This window comes from Idiotropiscis lumnitzeri, chromosome 11 (assembly GCF_059441095.1).
Source record: "Idiotropiscis lumnitzeri isolate Australia: NSW breed Sydney's pygmy pipehorse chromosome 11, RoL_Ilum_1.0, whole genome shotgun sequence".
Classification (NCBI taxonomy): Eukaryota; Metazoa; Chordata; class Actinopteri; order Syngnathiformes; family Syngnathidae; genus Idiotropiscis; species Idiotropiscis lumnitzeri.
Genome location: NC_142401.1, coordinates 8,496,781 through 8,511,004, shown reverse-complemented (window position 1 = coordinate 8,511,004; position 14,224 = coordinate 8,496,781). Strand labels below are relative to the sequence as shown.

At 43.1% G+C, this 14,224-nt stretch overlaps 2 protein-coding genes and 1 long non-coding RNA gene across 5 annotated transcripts in view; 2 read left to right on the top strand and 1 right to left on the bottom strand.

Annotated features, from left to right (window-relative positions):
• Nucleotides 1-4,447, top strand: part of LOC148327225 (uncharacterized) — a 19,390-nt gene extending 14,943 nt beyond the window's left edge. Inside the window, exons 2-3 of the long non-coding RNA XR_015845807.1 lie at nucleotides 2,046-2,248; nucleotides 3,182-4,447. This is a non-coding gene — a long non-coding RNA (uncharacterized LOC148327225). The remainder of the gene's footprint in view (nucleotides 1-2,045; nucleotides 2,249-3,181) is intronic.
• LOC148327224 (sorting nexin-6) lies at nucleotides 4,280-10,159 on the bottom strand. Of its 2 annotated transcripts, XM_088309189.1 has the most exons (16): nucleotides 10,041-10,159; nucleotides 9,238-9,399; nucleotides 8,075-8,828; nucleotides 7,803-7,913; nucleotides 6,972-7,079; nucleotides 6,720-6,780; nucleotides 6,454-6,578; nucleotides 6,182-6,265; nucleotides 6,017-6,091; nucleotides 5,894-5,924; nucleotides 5,563-5,650; nucleotides 5,438-5,477; nucleotides 5,253-5,339; nucleotides 5,094-5,183; nucleotides 4,849-4,914; nucleotides 4,280-4,780 (listed from the first exon to the last, which is right to left on the bottom strand). In XM_088309189.1, exons 3-16 carry the CDS (start codon nucleotides 8,078-8,080, stop codon nucleotides 4,646-4,648), a joined length of 1,107 nt encoding a protein of 368 aa, XP_088165315.1. In that variant the 5' UTR covers nucleotides 8,081-8,828; nucleotides 9,238-9,399; nucleotides 10,041-10,159; the 3' UTR covers nucleotides 4,280-4,645. The 2 variants fall into 2 exon arrangements, with proteins under 2 accessions (XP_088165315.1, XP_088165314.1); XM_088309188.1 differs by lacking the exon at nucleotides 10,041-10,159 and having other exon boundaries at nucleotides 9,238-10,024.
• Nucleotides 9,406-14,120, top strand: zc3h10 (zinc finger CCCH-type containing 10). 2 transcript variants are annotated; one of them, XM_088309187.1, is made up of 3 exons: nucleotides 9,406-9,777; nucleotides 11,110-12,371; nucleotides 12,832-14,120. In XM_088309187.1, the coding sequence occupies exons 2-3, from the start codon at nucleotides 11,247-11,249 to the stop codon at nucleotides 13,348-13,350; spliced, it is 1,644 nt and encodes a 547-aa protein (XP_088165313.1). In that variant the 5' UTR covers nucleotides 9,406-9,777; nucleotides 11,110-11,246; the 3' UTR covers nucleotides 13,351-14,120. The 2 variants fall into 2 exon arrangements, with proteins under 2 accessions (XP_088165313.1, XP_088165312.1); XM_088309186.1 differs by having other exon boundaries at nucleotides 9,407-9,860.
• The last annotated feature ends 104 nt before the right edge of the window (nucleotides 14,121-14,224 follow it).

Below are 14,224 nucleotides of genomic sequence, written 5' to 3'. Positions count from 1 at the left end.
AATCTTTTGACTTTGAACAGATTACTCCTATTTTTTTTTACCTAAAATGTCAGCTAAATTCGAATTACAATGTTAGTGTTGGAGCGGAGTGCATACTTCAAAGTGGGGCTGAGCCTCTACCATGTCAAAACTAGTGCGCGACGAGCATGACACATTCAAAGGGAATGAAATGAGTTACTTTGACAGACCACGATGGAAGTTCGACTGTGACCACTCCCACAGTGGCGCAGGCCTCCCTTGCCCAGACCCAACAGCCTTGTGCTCGTCTGAAAAATTACCAACATTGGGTCTAACCTGCCTCTGCGCAGATATGCCATGCCATAAACAGGATCATGAAAATAGAGGTTTTTTTTTCGGGGTTAAACAGTGGTAAAAAATAAATAAAGCCACATCTTGCAATTGCACAACTGTGATGCATGTGATCCAGTGCCGGACGGGATGTACTATGACTATGACATGTGACCACATCATGTTGACGAAAAGTGACCACTTGCCCTCTGGGTTGATCCATACTGATCATTGCATCATATGTTCTGCTCGTCTGGTCAAAGCCGTAATGGAAAAATGGATGAATTATTGATTTGACTTTGAATGGCTGCATTTGTATTTGCGTGTGAAAATATGTTGTGGAAATACTTATGTGTTATTCATGCTGTCCCACACATCTTGACCAACAATTATTTCAAAGTGATTTTCTTTGATATTGAAACGGAGCTTTTTGTCGGAGCTGTCAGTACATGGTCCGCTTTTGTGTTCATGTGGCAGCCTATTCACTCAACACCTTTGCGTTGACAAAGGCAGAGAAGTCATCAGCCCAGCATGTCAACCTGCTGCTGACATTATTCCTGCAAACCTAATTAACTGTATCATGGCATCATCTGCAATCGTTCCAACGTACGGAAGGCAGTGGCGGAGTGTGAAAGTATAAATATTTATGGCCTCCATTCACTCGTGAAGTGACAAATAGATGTAATTAGCAAGTCTAATGCTTAGCAATGCTGCAGAAAAAAAAACTGAAAATGCCACTGAAAATATTGGTGGGTTGTTGGTAGCAGGTTTCGCAGAGGTCTGTTTGGGATGGGCCTTATGAAAGTGTAATAGCTGCAGGTGGGAACAAATCTGCATTACATTATGTTCCTCTCCTCCTCCTCTCTCGCTCACATCATATCTTGCTCCCCAAAACTTTTAATGAGTCATAATCTGCGCATGGCAGTGATTAGATTTAATGATGTGCCAGCAACCTTGGGTTGACACACGTCAGCTGCGCCGCACACACTCATCCGTGACGGAGTCCTGGACTTCAATTCAGATGCAAGTGAATATAAGATTAAAGCACTCGTGGTTTATTTTCCTTTTTTATTTCATTTCGGCGGGGACGGCAAGATGCAAAAAGGGGGGAGGCTTTCATATTGCAACTATGCAGTCCAAATTTGTTCTTTCAACTCCCGGGAGTCCGAGCTCCTCCAGGATATCAAAAGCTACTCAGAAAAAAAAAAAAAAAAAGAACAGGAGCGACGAAGGGTGAATCCAGGTAGCAGGGACTCAAAGACAAAGCGGGTATCATGTAAGGTGGTTATATAGAGAAAATGAGCTGCCTATAAGCAACCGCTCATCAAAACATTTGCCTGCTAGCATTATAAATTAATAGAAGTGCAGAACGGCTACAAGACAAGCCGATTAATTATCCAGAGTTGCTCTTACAACCCGACAAGCTATTCCATATTCATGATAAATACTGTTTATAAATCTCCCATTGTGCATTTACCGATTGACTTCAATGAAATACCAACCTATACGTCTCGTCGCCTTATTTGTTCTTGTCTCGCCGTCATTTTGTGCATTCACACAAGCCCTCGCCTGCACTATGCACTTGACAAGCAGGCCTTTGTCAGACGGTGAGGGATGAGGGGGGTTGCGGGTGCGCTGGGGCTGAGTGCCGCATCTTTGTCTTTAATGAGCTCTTTCAGTGTATCAGCGCTAAGTGAATGTTTTTGCAAACTCAAACGCATGCAGCCTTGCCATGATCTCTCCTCGTCCTTATTCAGGGTCACGCTCAGCTGAGAGGCGTTCTCATTACTTTGGGCGTGACTGTGTGCAGTCACCATGCGCCAGAAAGAAAGCAAGTCACTTGGACTCACTGACACTGCTCTCAACTGGTTTAAATCTGCCTCGTGGGACAAACTGATTACCTTGTCGTGGGAATTACTTGGTTCCGGATACACACTATCGCCTTTGCTGTCTGCCAGAGGTCAGTAACGAGCATCACTGAGCATCACCTTTCACTTTACTACCAAGTTACCTTTGAAGCCTACATCAAAAATGAGTCGACGTTTCAAATGAACTATAATAAATTATGTTGACCCAAAGACAATACCATTGGGTAATATATAAACAATTTAATTACGTGGAAATTCAGTCCGTGGATTTTTTTTTTTTTTAATGTGTAGCCGTTTTTCTGTTTGGTCCCAGTGGGAGATGTAGCTTATCCCAGTTGAATTTTAAATGATGCTAAATTGGTCCATGTCTTGAACAGGTCACAGCTCGACAAAGTATGACCAAATTTGTGATCATGTCAATTCTCAGTGGGCCGAATGAAAGAACTGAGATGGCCGTATGTGGCCCGCTGGCCATACTTTCCCCACCCTTGATCTAAAGTGTAGAGACAGAACCTTTTTGCAACTATAATAATATGTACTACAACAGACCTAATAACTGGACTCCAAAGTAACTGTTGGCAGCTTTATTAGATCCAAAAAGTTTTCTTTGTTCTTGTTTATTTCGTGTTGTCCTATCAGAGATCACCACAGGGAATTTTTTGGGGGCTCCGTTTATACAATGGATGCCCTCCCTGACACAACCCTCTCATGTTTCCATTTTGCCCTAAACTGTATCTGAGGTCTGTATCTATGTTGCTCAGTCTCATAGCTGAGGCCTTGTTGTTTGAGACTACAAACATGAACCAACAGCACCCCTGCTGGTGGCAATTGAGTACTGCACTCCATTTTTGCCTAAACTGCATCGAATCAGAAATGTATGAACAATTCTGCGCTCCTGCGATGTTAACCATATATTTGTTGCCCATGCCTAAACTGAACATCTTGTATAATCTTCGTTGGAGTGAATGCAGGTGGGAAAAAAAACACCCTGGACCCTAAATGAGACGATCATCCTTTCTCTCCAGCTTCACGGTGAAACGAGCACAGCTTCCTCTCTGCCTTCTCGTCCCATGAGAGGAGCCATCCATCTCCCTCTCACTCGCTCCCACAAATGGACCACCACTCCACCTAATTCACCCAATGGAGAGATTACAGACCCAGAACAGATGAGATGGAGCAGGCAGCGGTTCTGAGGCATGGAGCTGCAGCCCTCAACACACTTGGGCGTGAAGCTTGTGAGCAGAACTGTGTCTTAGTTTGAGCTTTCAAAGGAAAATTCTGCATTTAAAACCATTTAAGGTGTATCATTCACAGATTAAAAAAAAAAGAGGATTGCAAAGGGAGAGGGGGAGAAGAGCTCAGATGGTCATTGCTGCAAAGTCCTTGTTCAAATCACAAGTCCAATAAAGATGGGTCATTGGTGTAAAACAAATCAAAACAGAACACGATTTGTAAATCATTTCCAACCCAGAATCAATTGAATGCTGAAGCTTTGCAGGTGGAATTGCACTGATAAAATTTTGCTCTTTGGCTGGAAGGACGCGACGTTCATGATTTCCAAACACAATTTAAAATGTGGACTCGTCAGACCACAGCACACTTTTCCACTCTGCGTCAGTCCTTTTCAGATGAGAACAGGTCCTCAGAACCTGGCGGAAGTTCTGGGTGTTGTTGATATATGGATTTTGATTCGCAAGGTAATTTTAATTTCTATTTGAGAATGGAGGGACAAACTGTGTTAACTAAGGCTTTCTGAGTTGTTCCAGTGACCACATGACAAAAGCCTTTACACGGTGGTGCCAGTTTTGAATACAGTGAGAGTCAGGGAATTCGAAGAATTCAATGTTGGGTTTTCTTTGGATGACATTATGGACTGTAGATGATGACAACCTTCATTGTGAAATGTTTCCTTAAAATGTTATGTCATGCAATTGTTCACATAGTGGTGAACCTTGTTGGCAATTGTGAATAACTGAGCCTTTTGAGGATTCTCATTTTACATGCAATCATGGCACACCACGGTTTCCAGTTTAGCCGTTCACCTGTTGAATGCTCCGAACATGTTTTTTTTTTTTTTTTAAATACTTGGCCGTGTCCCAGCATCAATTCAAAATGAGAGGACATCAGCAAAAATGTTTATTAGTTTGAAAAATATTTTTGTAGTCTATTGAATTGAATATACATTGAAAATTATTTTCAAATCATGATTTGACCCAACCTCTTTGGAATTGGACAATTATTAATGATCTAAATGTTGAACACATGCAAGGCTTTAGGGGATTCAATTTGTCACATTTTATTTGGTGGCATCACAACATCAAACAAAAAAGTAGTGTAGAAAGTGGAGAGAGAATCATTGTTGTATGCAGCTTTGCATTGGTCTCATGAGCTTATATTTCAGTTTTCACTGAGCGTCATTGACACTTCAATGCAACCAAATGAAATTCTTTGTTCAACCATGCTGGAAGTGCACATGGTGAGCGAGGGCGTCACATTGCTCGGAAGGCCTGGAGTTGCTGGTCATACTGGTCAGCTATTTCCCGGGCAGTGTGGAGCTGCTTTTCACACCACTTCACCAGAGCCTGCTGCAACATCTGCAAACGAGCAGCCTCGAAGTGCTCAATCTGCAAGACAACATATCACTTAGAATACAATTCATTTCAATTCTGAGAGGTTAGATTTCATTATTGACCTCTTGTTTTGCCACTTCACAAACGTGCTTAAACTCGGTCTCGGCTGCTTTCTTCGTCTCCTCCAACTGATGAACACAAAGAGTGGGTCTTAATTGGCCAAATACAGTTTCAGCACCAACAGCTTATAAATTTGTTGAAAAAAAAAAAACGTCTCCCTGTTTCGCAAGTGTACCACGTTTGTACAAGCACTACTCTACTGACACCTGCTGGCCAAAAGCTGTCAGTGTCCTACGTAGCCACTCACAGGCGCCTTCTTGGCTGGTTTGGCCTTGTCTGCATTCTTTGTGGCGGTTTCCAACTCCACTAGTTTACAGGTCCTTCTGAAAAGCATTTCCTAAAAGTGACAGTATGACTTATTAAAACCTAAGAGAAGTTTATCGTTCCAAGGTAGACCGTGACATACTTTTTCTGCTTCCTGATAGCGTGACTCCAGATCCAGGCCAAGTCCCAGAGTGCTCACATCATTCTCAGCAACATCCGTCATACTTTTCTGTGTGTGAAAAACAGAAACAAAAAAAAAAAACAATTTAACAAAAATGATTCCATTATAATCACATTATTTTTTTTATCTGGAAAGGTACGAATTACCTTCATTGACTCAAAGATTTCTGATAATTTCACACAAATCCTAAATGAAAATAGAATGCATAATTTGTCTCTTATTTTTTAACCAAATCTTTACATGCAAAGTTTCAAGATCACTACAGTCTTACTTGGAAAAAGCTGCTTTGTCAGGATCATCACCTGATTCCACGCATAGATGAAGGGCAGCTGCAAAATGCCCACAGGCCACTGCTATTTCTGTGTAAACACATGAGGGTATCAAGCATGAAAACTGGTGTCAAGGTGGATTACCAAAGAATGATTGCCAAGAATGCTGTTTGGTTTCGTGTGAATTATTCAAAACTTTACTGGAAAAGTCGAGCACCAAATTGAGTAATAATTTGGTCTTTACAATATCCTTAACCCTGAGTTATTCTAAACGATAGTTGTTGTTTTTTTTACTTTATCTGCACTTTATGTAGAAGTGTGGCATGATCTTACTTTGCTCAGTAAGCACCACATCCAGGAATTTCTGCAGGAAAAGACATAATATATAAAACAAAAATGCACAAATGGTGTGTCCAGATTTACAGTATCATGCAAGCAAGGAAGAGTGCAACTCACGTCCACCGCATTTTTGGTGCAGCTGGTTAAAGAGTGATTGATGTCCCTTTTGGTTTGAAAGAACTCATCAACATCCTGCAAAGGCAATCAAGTGCACAGTTTGAAAAACACACACAGCATGATGGCCGAGATGCTGTCAATTCAAAAAGGGTTCGAGTTGAGGACCTTGTGGCCTTCTTTTCTCATCTCTTCCACAGCTTGACTCAAGCGATTGAAAATGTTTTTTCTGGCTCTCTGTCGACCAGGCGGCTGCACGTAGAGAAACAGAGTCAGTCACAGTAGATCCATACGACATTAATAACTTCATAACGTTGGGTATTATATTCGTAAATATCAATCCAAATGTCTGTTTGTATTTATGCTAATTTCATTGTTCGAGTGGTCATAGAGTTGTGATTGGTCTTTATTAGGGTCTGCAGCTGGACATTATTACTCACTTCAGAGCTGGTGAGGAAGATCTCAAACGCTTTGTTTTTTCGGAGTAGGTTGTGTGCTGCCACCTGGTGGAGGAAGGTCTCCAGTGCAGCAGAGTATGGCTTAAACTCTTCCAAACCAAGGAAACCTGCGTGACAACCGCTTGGATCAAAGTATTGTCCTCACATCCCCACTCAAGAGAACCAGCAAGGCTAGGATAGTTTGAGCTTTTTATTTTTCTTCTTTTTTGTCCTACATTGTTTCGTTTTTTTTGCCCAAATATGCTCACCGAGCTGTCTGATGGCCTTTGCTGTTGCGTTCATCTGAGCCTTTGCAGGAAGAGGAGGAAACTTGGTGGGGGGGAAAATAGGAAAAAGGTTTTACAATGACCCATTGTTTTCAAAGACAATGTTGAATAGTCTCAATCGGTTTAAACATTTCATGCCTTTCATTGTAAAGCGTTTCACAATAAAATGAGTCATTTCTAATGAGGGGACCGTCCAATCAAAAGGGATTTGGAAATCAGGAAATGTTTACTCACTATGACTCCCTGTATCCCGGGCACATCCTCCTGAGTGAACAGGTTCTGCTGAAGCCATTCAAAGTCCTCATAGGTCCGGTCCACGTGATACTCTCCGGTCCCGGACAGCTAACCCCAACAGGAGAGACAAAAGAGTTGTGTCATATAGAAATGTACATATTAAATCATCTTTTATTGGCGATATAAACATCTCTTTGAAGGAACACATTTAAAGTACGGACAACTCATTGTATTCATCATCAGGTAGAAATGATCCAATTTCACATAATTGGTCCTAAAAATATTATTTAAGATCTTTGTTTAATTTCTGTGATTAAACCATTGTTGTGCTCAACTAACCAGATCCAGTTTTCAAGTAAATTTGTGAGAACATTCAAACAACAATTTGCAGTTCAGTTCTTTTTGTGACATTTTTGTTTGCCGCTGTGCTGAGATTCCTTCAAACATAAAAGGTGTGTGAATTACTCAATACAGATCGGGGAAACATTAGTTGAATTAAAAAAAAATGTCTGAGTAGGATTCCAGAACAATAAATCCTCGTTACTTTTGTGTCTTGACCACGGTTAAACATTGGCCTTGGCTACTATTCCAGGCCCGTAAACCACATCGTAGTTGGAACTGTCTGGTGCTCGGTGCAAAGAAAACAAAGTCTTATCTCCAGATGTTGTTCAACAGACATGTCCAGGAGAGCATCAGCAGATCAAAATGTGCTGAGCAAGCACAACTTTATTCAACGGGTGATCTTACGAACCGATCTTTTGTATGACCCGACAGAAGTTTGTACCTCACATTTGATCATTTCTGGCGCACAGCTAACGTGTTTATCCTTACTTTTTGAGACACAATTAGAAAGGTAAGTCCGTCCCCATCTTGCAGCACCTCTGCAACCTTAACACTATGTCCATGGACACTCAGAGAAGGCGCTTCTTCTTTCGCCTCTTCCTGTAAAATCAAATATAAGTTTGACTTTGCCTCAATTACTACAAAGTGAATCAATAACTCTTAAAATTCAGTTTCACGGGACATAAAAGCTCACATCAGCTCCAAGTCATGGCTGTCACATGACTCCCGATATTGTCACAAAGAACATTTCCAGGACTTACCATCATCGTCAACCTTCTGTGCCAACGTGTTCAGCCTGCTGTCTTCTGCTTCAAAGAATGCTCAAAAGTCCTTCTTTGTGCAGGCGAATATGTGCATTAAAGCTGTGAAGATCTTCTGTCAGCTGGCTGCAATGCGCTCAAACTGCTGAGAATGCACAGGATATCCTTTGGGTCAAAGTGCACGCTGCCTTGATGAGAAATGTTGTACAACTGTGCCAAATCTAAAGTGCTGGCCGTGGGGGAAAAGGGAGTCAATGGTGTGTTAGTCAGTAACTCGGACTTTTGACACACCCACATGGAAGATGGCATGACGGCCCAATCACTGACCTGTAAAGAAGGGTTGAATTTACAAGATAGCCAATAAAATAGATAGCTACTGATGACAAAACACTAGCTTCAGTTCAATCGGACTTTATTATCAGAATACAATGCAGGACATTTGAAAAAAAAATCACACTGAAATAAAGTTTCGAAAAAGTACTCTTCTATAAGTAATCTTCATTTTCCTCCCAAACAGGTCTGTCAAAACCGTAAGAACCACGTGGGCCTTCCTCATTGTCTTCATCATGAGCATGAGAGAAGCTCCAGTGGAAGTGCATCCCACTAAAAAGATCACGTATGTCCGGAAAAACAAAGAAGTAACCTTCCTCGTCTTCTTCCATCGAGTCCACGGAGGCCCCGCGTTTCATGAAGGCGTCATGGCCCAAAATGTCATACAGCCTCCTCTTATTCTTGTTGCACAGCACCGAGGACGCTTAAGGACAAAATAGAGGGAAGACATTTTTAGGGTACTTAGACAATCTCAAGTTCTCAAGTAAAGGTCAATTTATTTTTTTATTGTTCCATCTAGGTATTATTTTTATTTAAGTCCAAACTACCTGGGAATTGCTATAGGTTGTGATGTGATTGTCAGCTTCTGTCCTTTTAGAGGTGATAATTTCAATAAAAGTGAATGTTGGCATAAAATGCATAAAATTGACATTGCTTGAAATTCAGAAGGCTCCAGTAAAAAGTCTAAAGGATCGCAGCTGCGGTATAATAATGCAAAAATGGTTCTTGTTCGAATTCCATTGAGGTGAAAGTCTAAACAAAATGGAACTTGGTCAAAGAGTAACATTTAAAAGTCAACCACTGAGTGCAGAAAGTGTGTAAATTGTGCTTACCTTCGGCAATCTCCCTGAATGTCTTCTCCGCACCGGCGCCCGTGTTTTTATCAGGGTGGTGCACGAGCGCAAGTTTGCGGAAAGCCTTTTTTATCTGGCCCTGACTTGCTGTTGGCTCCACGTCCAGTATTTCGTAGTAATTTTGTTTGGTCATTGCAGCGGCTGCAGGCAGAAATTGTGACAACAAGAGAAGCAGGTGCACGGCTTGTGCTGCCATGGTTGGACGCTAACGTTTTCTTTCTTATTTACTAAAGAACAGCTGCGTGACTTCTATTGTGCACTCATAGCTGCTTTTTTTTTTTTAAACTTGGTGTCTCTGTATCCTTTCGTCTGACTGCTCAAAAAAAGGCTTTTTAGTTAAATCTACTTCACGTATGAAATCGTCTTTGAGCAATTCACCCTCCGTGCCGCTGGGTGGCAGAAACGTACGACTGAATGGGGACGCCGAAGAAGAGCTTCCTTTTTTGGTCGTGAAAAGCAGCTCAAGAATTCCACACGAAGGCCTCAAATGACGTCAAACTCCGACGTGGTCATTATAAAGTAAAAGCATCTTTTTGGGTCGCCGTGTACTCCTCTTACGTGTTTTAACGTTGTTGCTTTGATTTTGTGCTGGCATCTATTGGGTAAGACAGCGTTTGTTCTTCGCGAGCTAGCATGTAGCCTTGACTAGCCTTGAGCTCAGGTTAGCTAGCATGATTTTAGGAAGCGACGATGATAATCCAATCATTTTACGAAATTAATGCAATTTTGATTGAAGACGTCAAACATGTTTTCATCACGGGAAACGTCGTAGTTATGTTTACCTCGACTTCGGCCGGCTGTGACCGTAAAACTATGTAAATGCCCACTAACGAAGCGTAAATATTGACTAATTTGTTATAAGCTCAAAGTTCGGTTCACTTTGGATACTGTAAAAAAAAAAAAACTTTTGCGGGGCGTGCCCTTGATGGATTTTTTTTTAATATGGAGCATTGGCTTCTGAGGTATTTTCTTTTCGGGAAGTTCCGACATCAATATTTCTCGTTCAAGATGAGTGTGGTAAAAACCATTTAAAAGTTACTGGAAGCTTTTTGCAACGACTACTTATGTACCTAATTCGTATTAGGTCATTTGAGGTTTAACTTTCTTCTTAAAACATTGCTTACGACAATGTTTGCAAACCAGGAGGGCAGTTAAACTTGTATACATGAGGAAATTCCAGAACTGGTCTCCAAAGATATCTTAAAAACCCCAAAATCAGCCTTCAGTCAGGGTCAGATGATCAACCAGCACGTCCTCAAAGAGGTTCCGCTGTGTTTGCTGCGTTCAGAGTTGTGACAGGGCAACTTGTGTCTGCTCTCTGTGACAACATGCCTTCTTTCAATGTCCTGAGCATCTGACAGTTCCTAGCTAAGAAAAATATCACCGTGCTGGAGCAACCTCCTCTGTCAGCCAACTTGTCTTCATGTTTCCTTCCGCTCTTTCTGAGCTCAACTGGTCACCTAGTGGACCCGTTTTGATGGCACAGACAATCAGGTCAAAGTGGCTCTGGTGATACAGCTACAGAGGGTCAAGAGAGAATTCCTTCAGCAGTGTAGGAAGATTTGGAAAGCACATTTATTATAGACTACCGGGGGGGTTTTTTGAAGGGGAAACTTGTAGTTTGTAAGTTAGGTTTGAAATGTATCTTTGGTGACACTGACACAAGTTCTGAAACTGCCCCACCTCATAAGAATTTGAGGAAAATCTGCGGCAAGCTTTTGCGGGGTGCAAGTAAAATATTTGTGAAGGGCCAGATCTTGACTTTTAAGCACAGTTATTCACACTGTAAATCTTTGTCATTTTACTTTTTAAACAACTCTTAATTTGAGTTCTTTAATGTTTGTTTTGCAGGTCTTAACAGGAGAAGGCTGGAGTCTAGGAAAAAAATAAACCCGTGATTTACTTTGCTGTACTTCTAAAGAGTTACTAGGGCACTGCAGACCACATACACATGAGTGCTGTTTTCTCCTCGAGCTGGGCCCAGCGCCATGCCTGATCGGGACGGCTCCTACCTGTCAGGTGGTGGTGCGGGTGGTGGCAATCTGAGCGAGGAGGGAGGAGCGGGCTCTGCTTGTGCCGCAGAGGGCAGAGGAAGTTCAGGAGGGAGTGTTGGTGGCATGGGAGGAGGAGGTGCATTAGGCAATGGCAACAGTTGTGGGACTGGTGGAGGTGCGGTGCAAGGTGCCGGACTGACACCGGATGGGGTGTGCAGGGATTTTATCCGCAATGTCTGCAAGAGAGGGAAGCGTTGCCGCTACAAGCATCCCGATTTCAACGAGGTACCAGACTTAGGGGTGCAAAAGAATGAATTCATCTTCTGCCATGATTACCAGAATAAAGAGTGCCTGCGCGCCAGCTGTCGCTTTGTACATGGATCTAAAGAGGATGAAGACTATTATAAGAAAAGTGGAGAGTTGCCACTCGCTCTGAGAGGGAAAGTTGCCGCTCGGCTTGGCCTCTCTCCTATGGATCTGCCGCACAGCAGAGGGGAAGTCCCAATCTGCAGAGACTTTTTGAAAGGCGAGTGCCAAAGAGGCAATAAGTGTAAATTTCGCCACGTCCAAAAAGACTTTGAATATGAGCCTGCCAGGGTTGGAGCAGGCGGCGTCATCGGACCTGGTGTGAGTGGAATGGCGAATGTAGGAAGTGGCGCAGGTGCTGCAGGAGGTGGAGGAGGAGCCTGTGGGGGGATTCCGGGACTTGTGGGAGGTGTGGGTGGAAATAATATTATGGGGATGGGCTGCCCAAGCTTGGGTGGTTGCAGAGATCCAAACCTCACAGGAGTGGGGGGCGTTGGTGCGGGAGGAATGAGCGGCTGTCTGGCAATAGGCCCGTCCGGACAGAGGCGTTACGACAGGAGCTCACTGTCGGTTTACGACCCTTTGCTTGAGAGCGGGCTCTTCGACTCCGCAAGCCTGGACAGCTCACTGGAGCAGACGGCCCTCCAGATCAAGAGGCGGCGGTTGGAAGGCCTGCGACTGGCAGACGGCAGCCTCGGTGGCCACTATGAGCTCGGAGTCCAGGCCGCCTTGCCCACACGCCCGCTGGAGTACAGGTTGTTGGAGGAGGAGAACAACCTGCTGAGGAAGAGAGTGGAAGAGTTGAAGAAACAGGTTAGAACGAGAACACTTGTGGAATAAACATTTACAACGTGGGTTGAAAAAAAAGTTTTTAATGAAGTGTTGCATTATCCAGATTAAGTTAATAAAGGTTAGAGATCGCAAATTGCTCAAAAACTCAAAAATGATAATCTCATAATGATGATGAAGTCATTCTGTAGTGGAGCTAATAATGACCCGCGTATTTTTGTTTCCAAAGGACGCGTATTAGGATAAGAATGAGGCCTAAACGATTTTTGAAAAAAAAAATGTTTTTGAGTTCACCTCAGTATTGCAATTTAATGTGATTAGTTCAAGCTCCTTATCCCAAGTAATTTTTCAACAAGCAATAAATTAATCTGTATTACAATTACTATTATCAAGATTTTTTTCTCTTTTTTTTTTTTTTTTTTTGTCTCCCAAATTGAGTGCTAACAAGAAACTTCTGCTTGACATCTGTGTGTCCTCTTCTCAGGTTTCCAATCTCATCGCCACAAATGAAGTTCTCCTGGAGCAGAACGCGCAATTCCGAAGTCAGGCTAAAGTGATGACACTATCCTCCGCGCCTGCCCCCACCGAGCAGACGCTGGCTGCCCCCGTTGGTGCGGTCAGCTCGTACAATCACAGCATCGCCCAGACTCACACCACGCTGAGCAGCACCGGGCTGCAGCCTCGTCCCGTCACCCAGCAGGACCTGGTGGCGCCCACCGGCGCTCCGGCGGCGCCCCCTAGCAACGCCGCACCCCCGACGGCGCCGCCCCCGCACCTCAACCCCGAAATCACACCGCTGTCGGCCGCTCTGGCGCAGACCATCGCCCAGGGGATGGCGCCACCCGTTTCGATGGCGCCGGTGGCGGTGTCGGTGGCTCCAGTGGCCGTTTCCATGACGCAGCCTCTGCCGGGCATCACCATGAGCCACGCCACCACGCCCATGGTGTCGTACCCCATCGCCAGTCAGAGCATGAGGATCACCACACTGCCTCATATTACCTGATAAAAGTTAATCAAGCGACCTGTAGCTTCTGGATCTCCAAACTCCAAACTGACTTTTCGGGCTGCACTGAAAACAATTTAATTATGTAACAATGCAAGAATAGGAAAAGTTTGAAGTTATTACGAGAATAAAGTTAAAATACAGGAAGCCCTAAAAGTGCTCATTTCTTATTCGTTTGATTTGTTTTATCTCCAGCCTAAAATAGTTTGACAAATTCCATAGATACGGGCATGATATATGACAAACATCTACACTGTTTGCCAATGGTGATGGCTGGTTTTGAATTGATTTGTTTGTGTGGGAGTTTTATTAAAATTAGAGCGAAATGGAGTTGGCTAAAACCTGGCAGTCGTCTGTAAGCCTGCCCCTAAATTGATATTGGATGGATTTTTATTTCCCCTTTTTATGTAAAACAACGTTATTCTTGTGTTATTGCTTTATTGTATAATTGAAAACTTTTTCTTCTACTACCTTTCTCTTTCTGGTTGGATTTTTCCAGTTGCTTGACAGGTTAAACCTGTGTGTCCCCACCAGAGGGCAGTAGAGAGACTTCTAGCCTTTTTAGTTTATGCTAATGACACAATGCACGAGTTTTTTCTGTTCATTTTGACTACTGTACACACAAAATCAATGTTGACAAGTGATCACATTTTTGTTTACACTTGACTTGTATTACGTTCTAAACACGTTCGAGTTAAACAACGACAAGTGTGGACTGTCTCTGAGGACATGCGCGCACAAGCACACAAAATGAATATAGTGCAAAGCGATCTTCATCTCTTTGCCTTTGACTTAAAAGGGTGGGGTCACGTTGTATAAACTTTGTTTAATGCCTAATACCTCCACAGCAGCACGCGACATCCGTGTGTGTTTT

What these genes read in the sequence shown, in the direction of transcription:
- LOC148327224 (XM_088309189.1), bottom strand. An exon ending in TCTTCCTCACCAGCTCTGAA is followed by an intron (nt 6,266 to 6,453) that starts GTGAGTAATAAT and finishes CTCTACGTGCAG; the next exon opens with CCGCCTGGTCGACAGAGAGC. An exon ending in GCTATCAGGAAGCAGAAAAA is followed by an intron (nt 5,184 to 5,252) that starts GTATGTCACGGT and finishes TGTCACTTTTAG; the next exon opens with GAAATGCTTTTCAGAAGGAC.
- zc3h10 (XM_088309187.1), top strand. Translation starts at nt 11,247, where the DNA reads ATGCCTGATCGGGACGGCTCCTACCTGTCAGGTGGTGGTGCGGGTGGT. An exon ending in TGGAAGAGTTGAAGAAACAG is followed by an intron (nt 12,372 to 12,831) that starts GTTAGAACGAGA and finishes TCCTCTTCTCAG; the next exon opens with GTTTCCAATCTCATCGCCAC.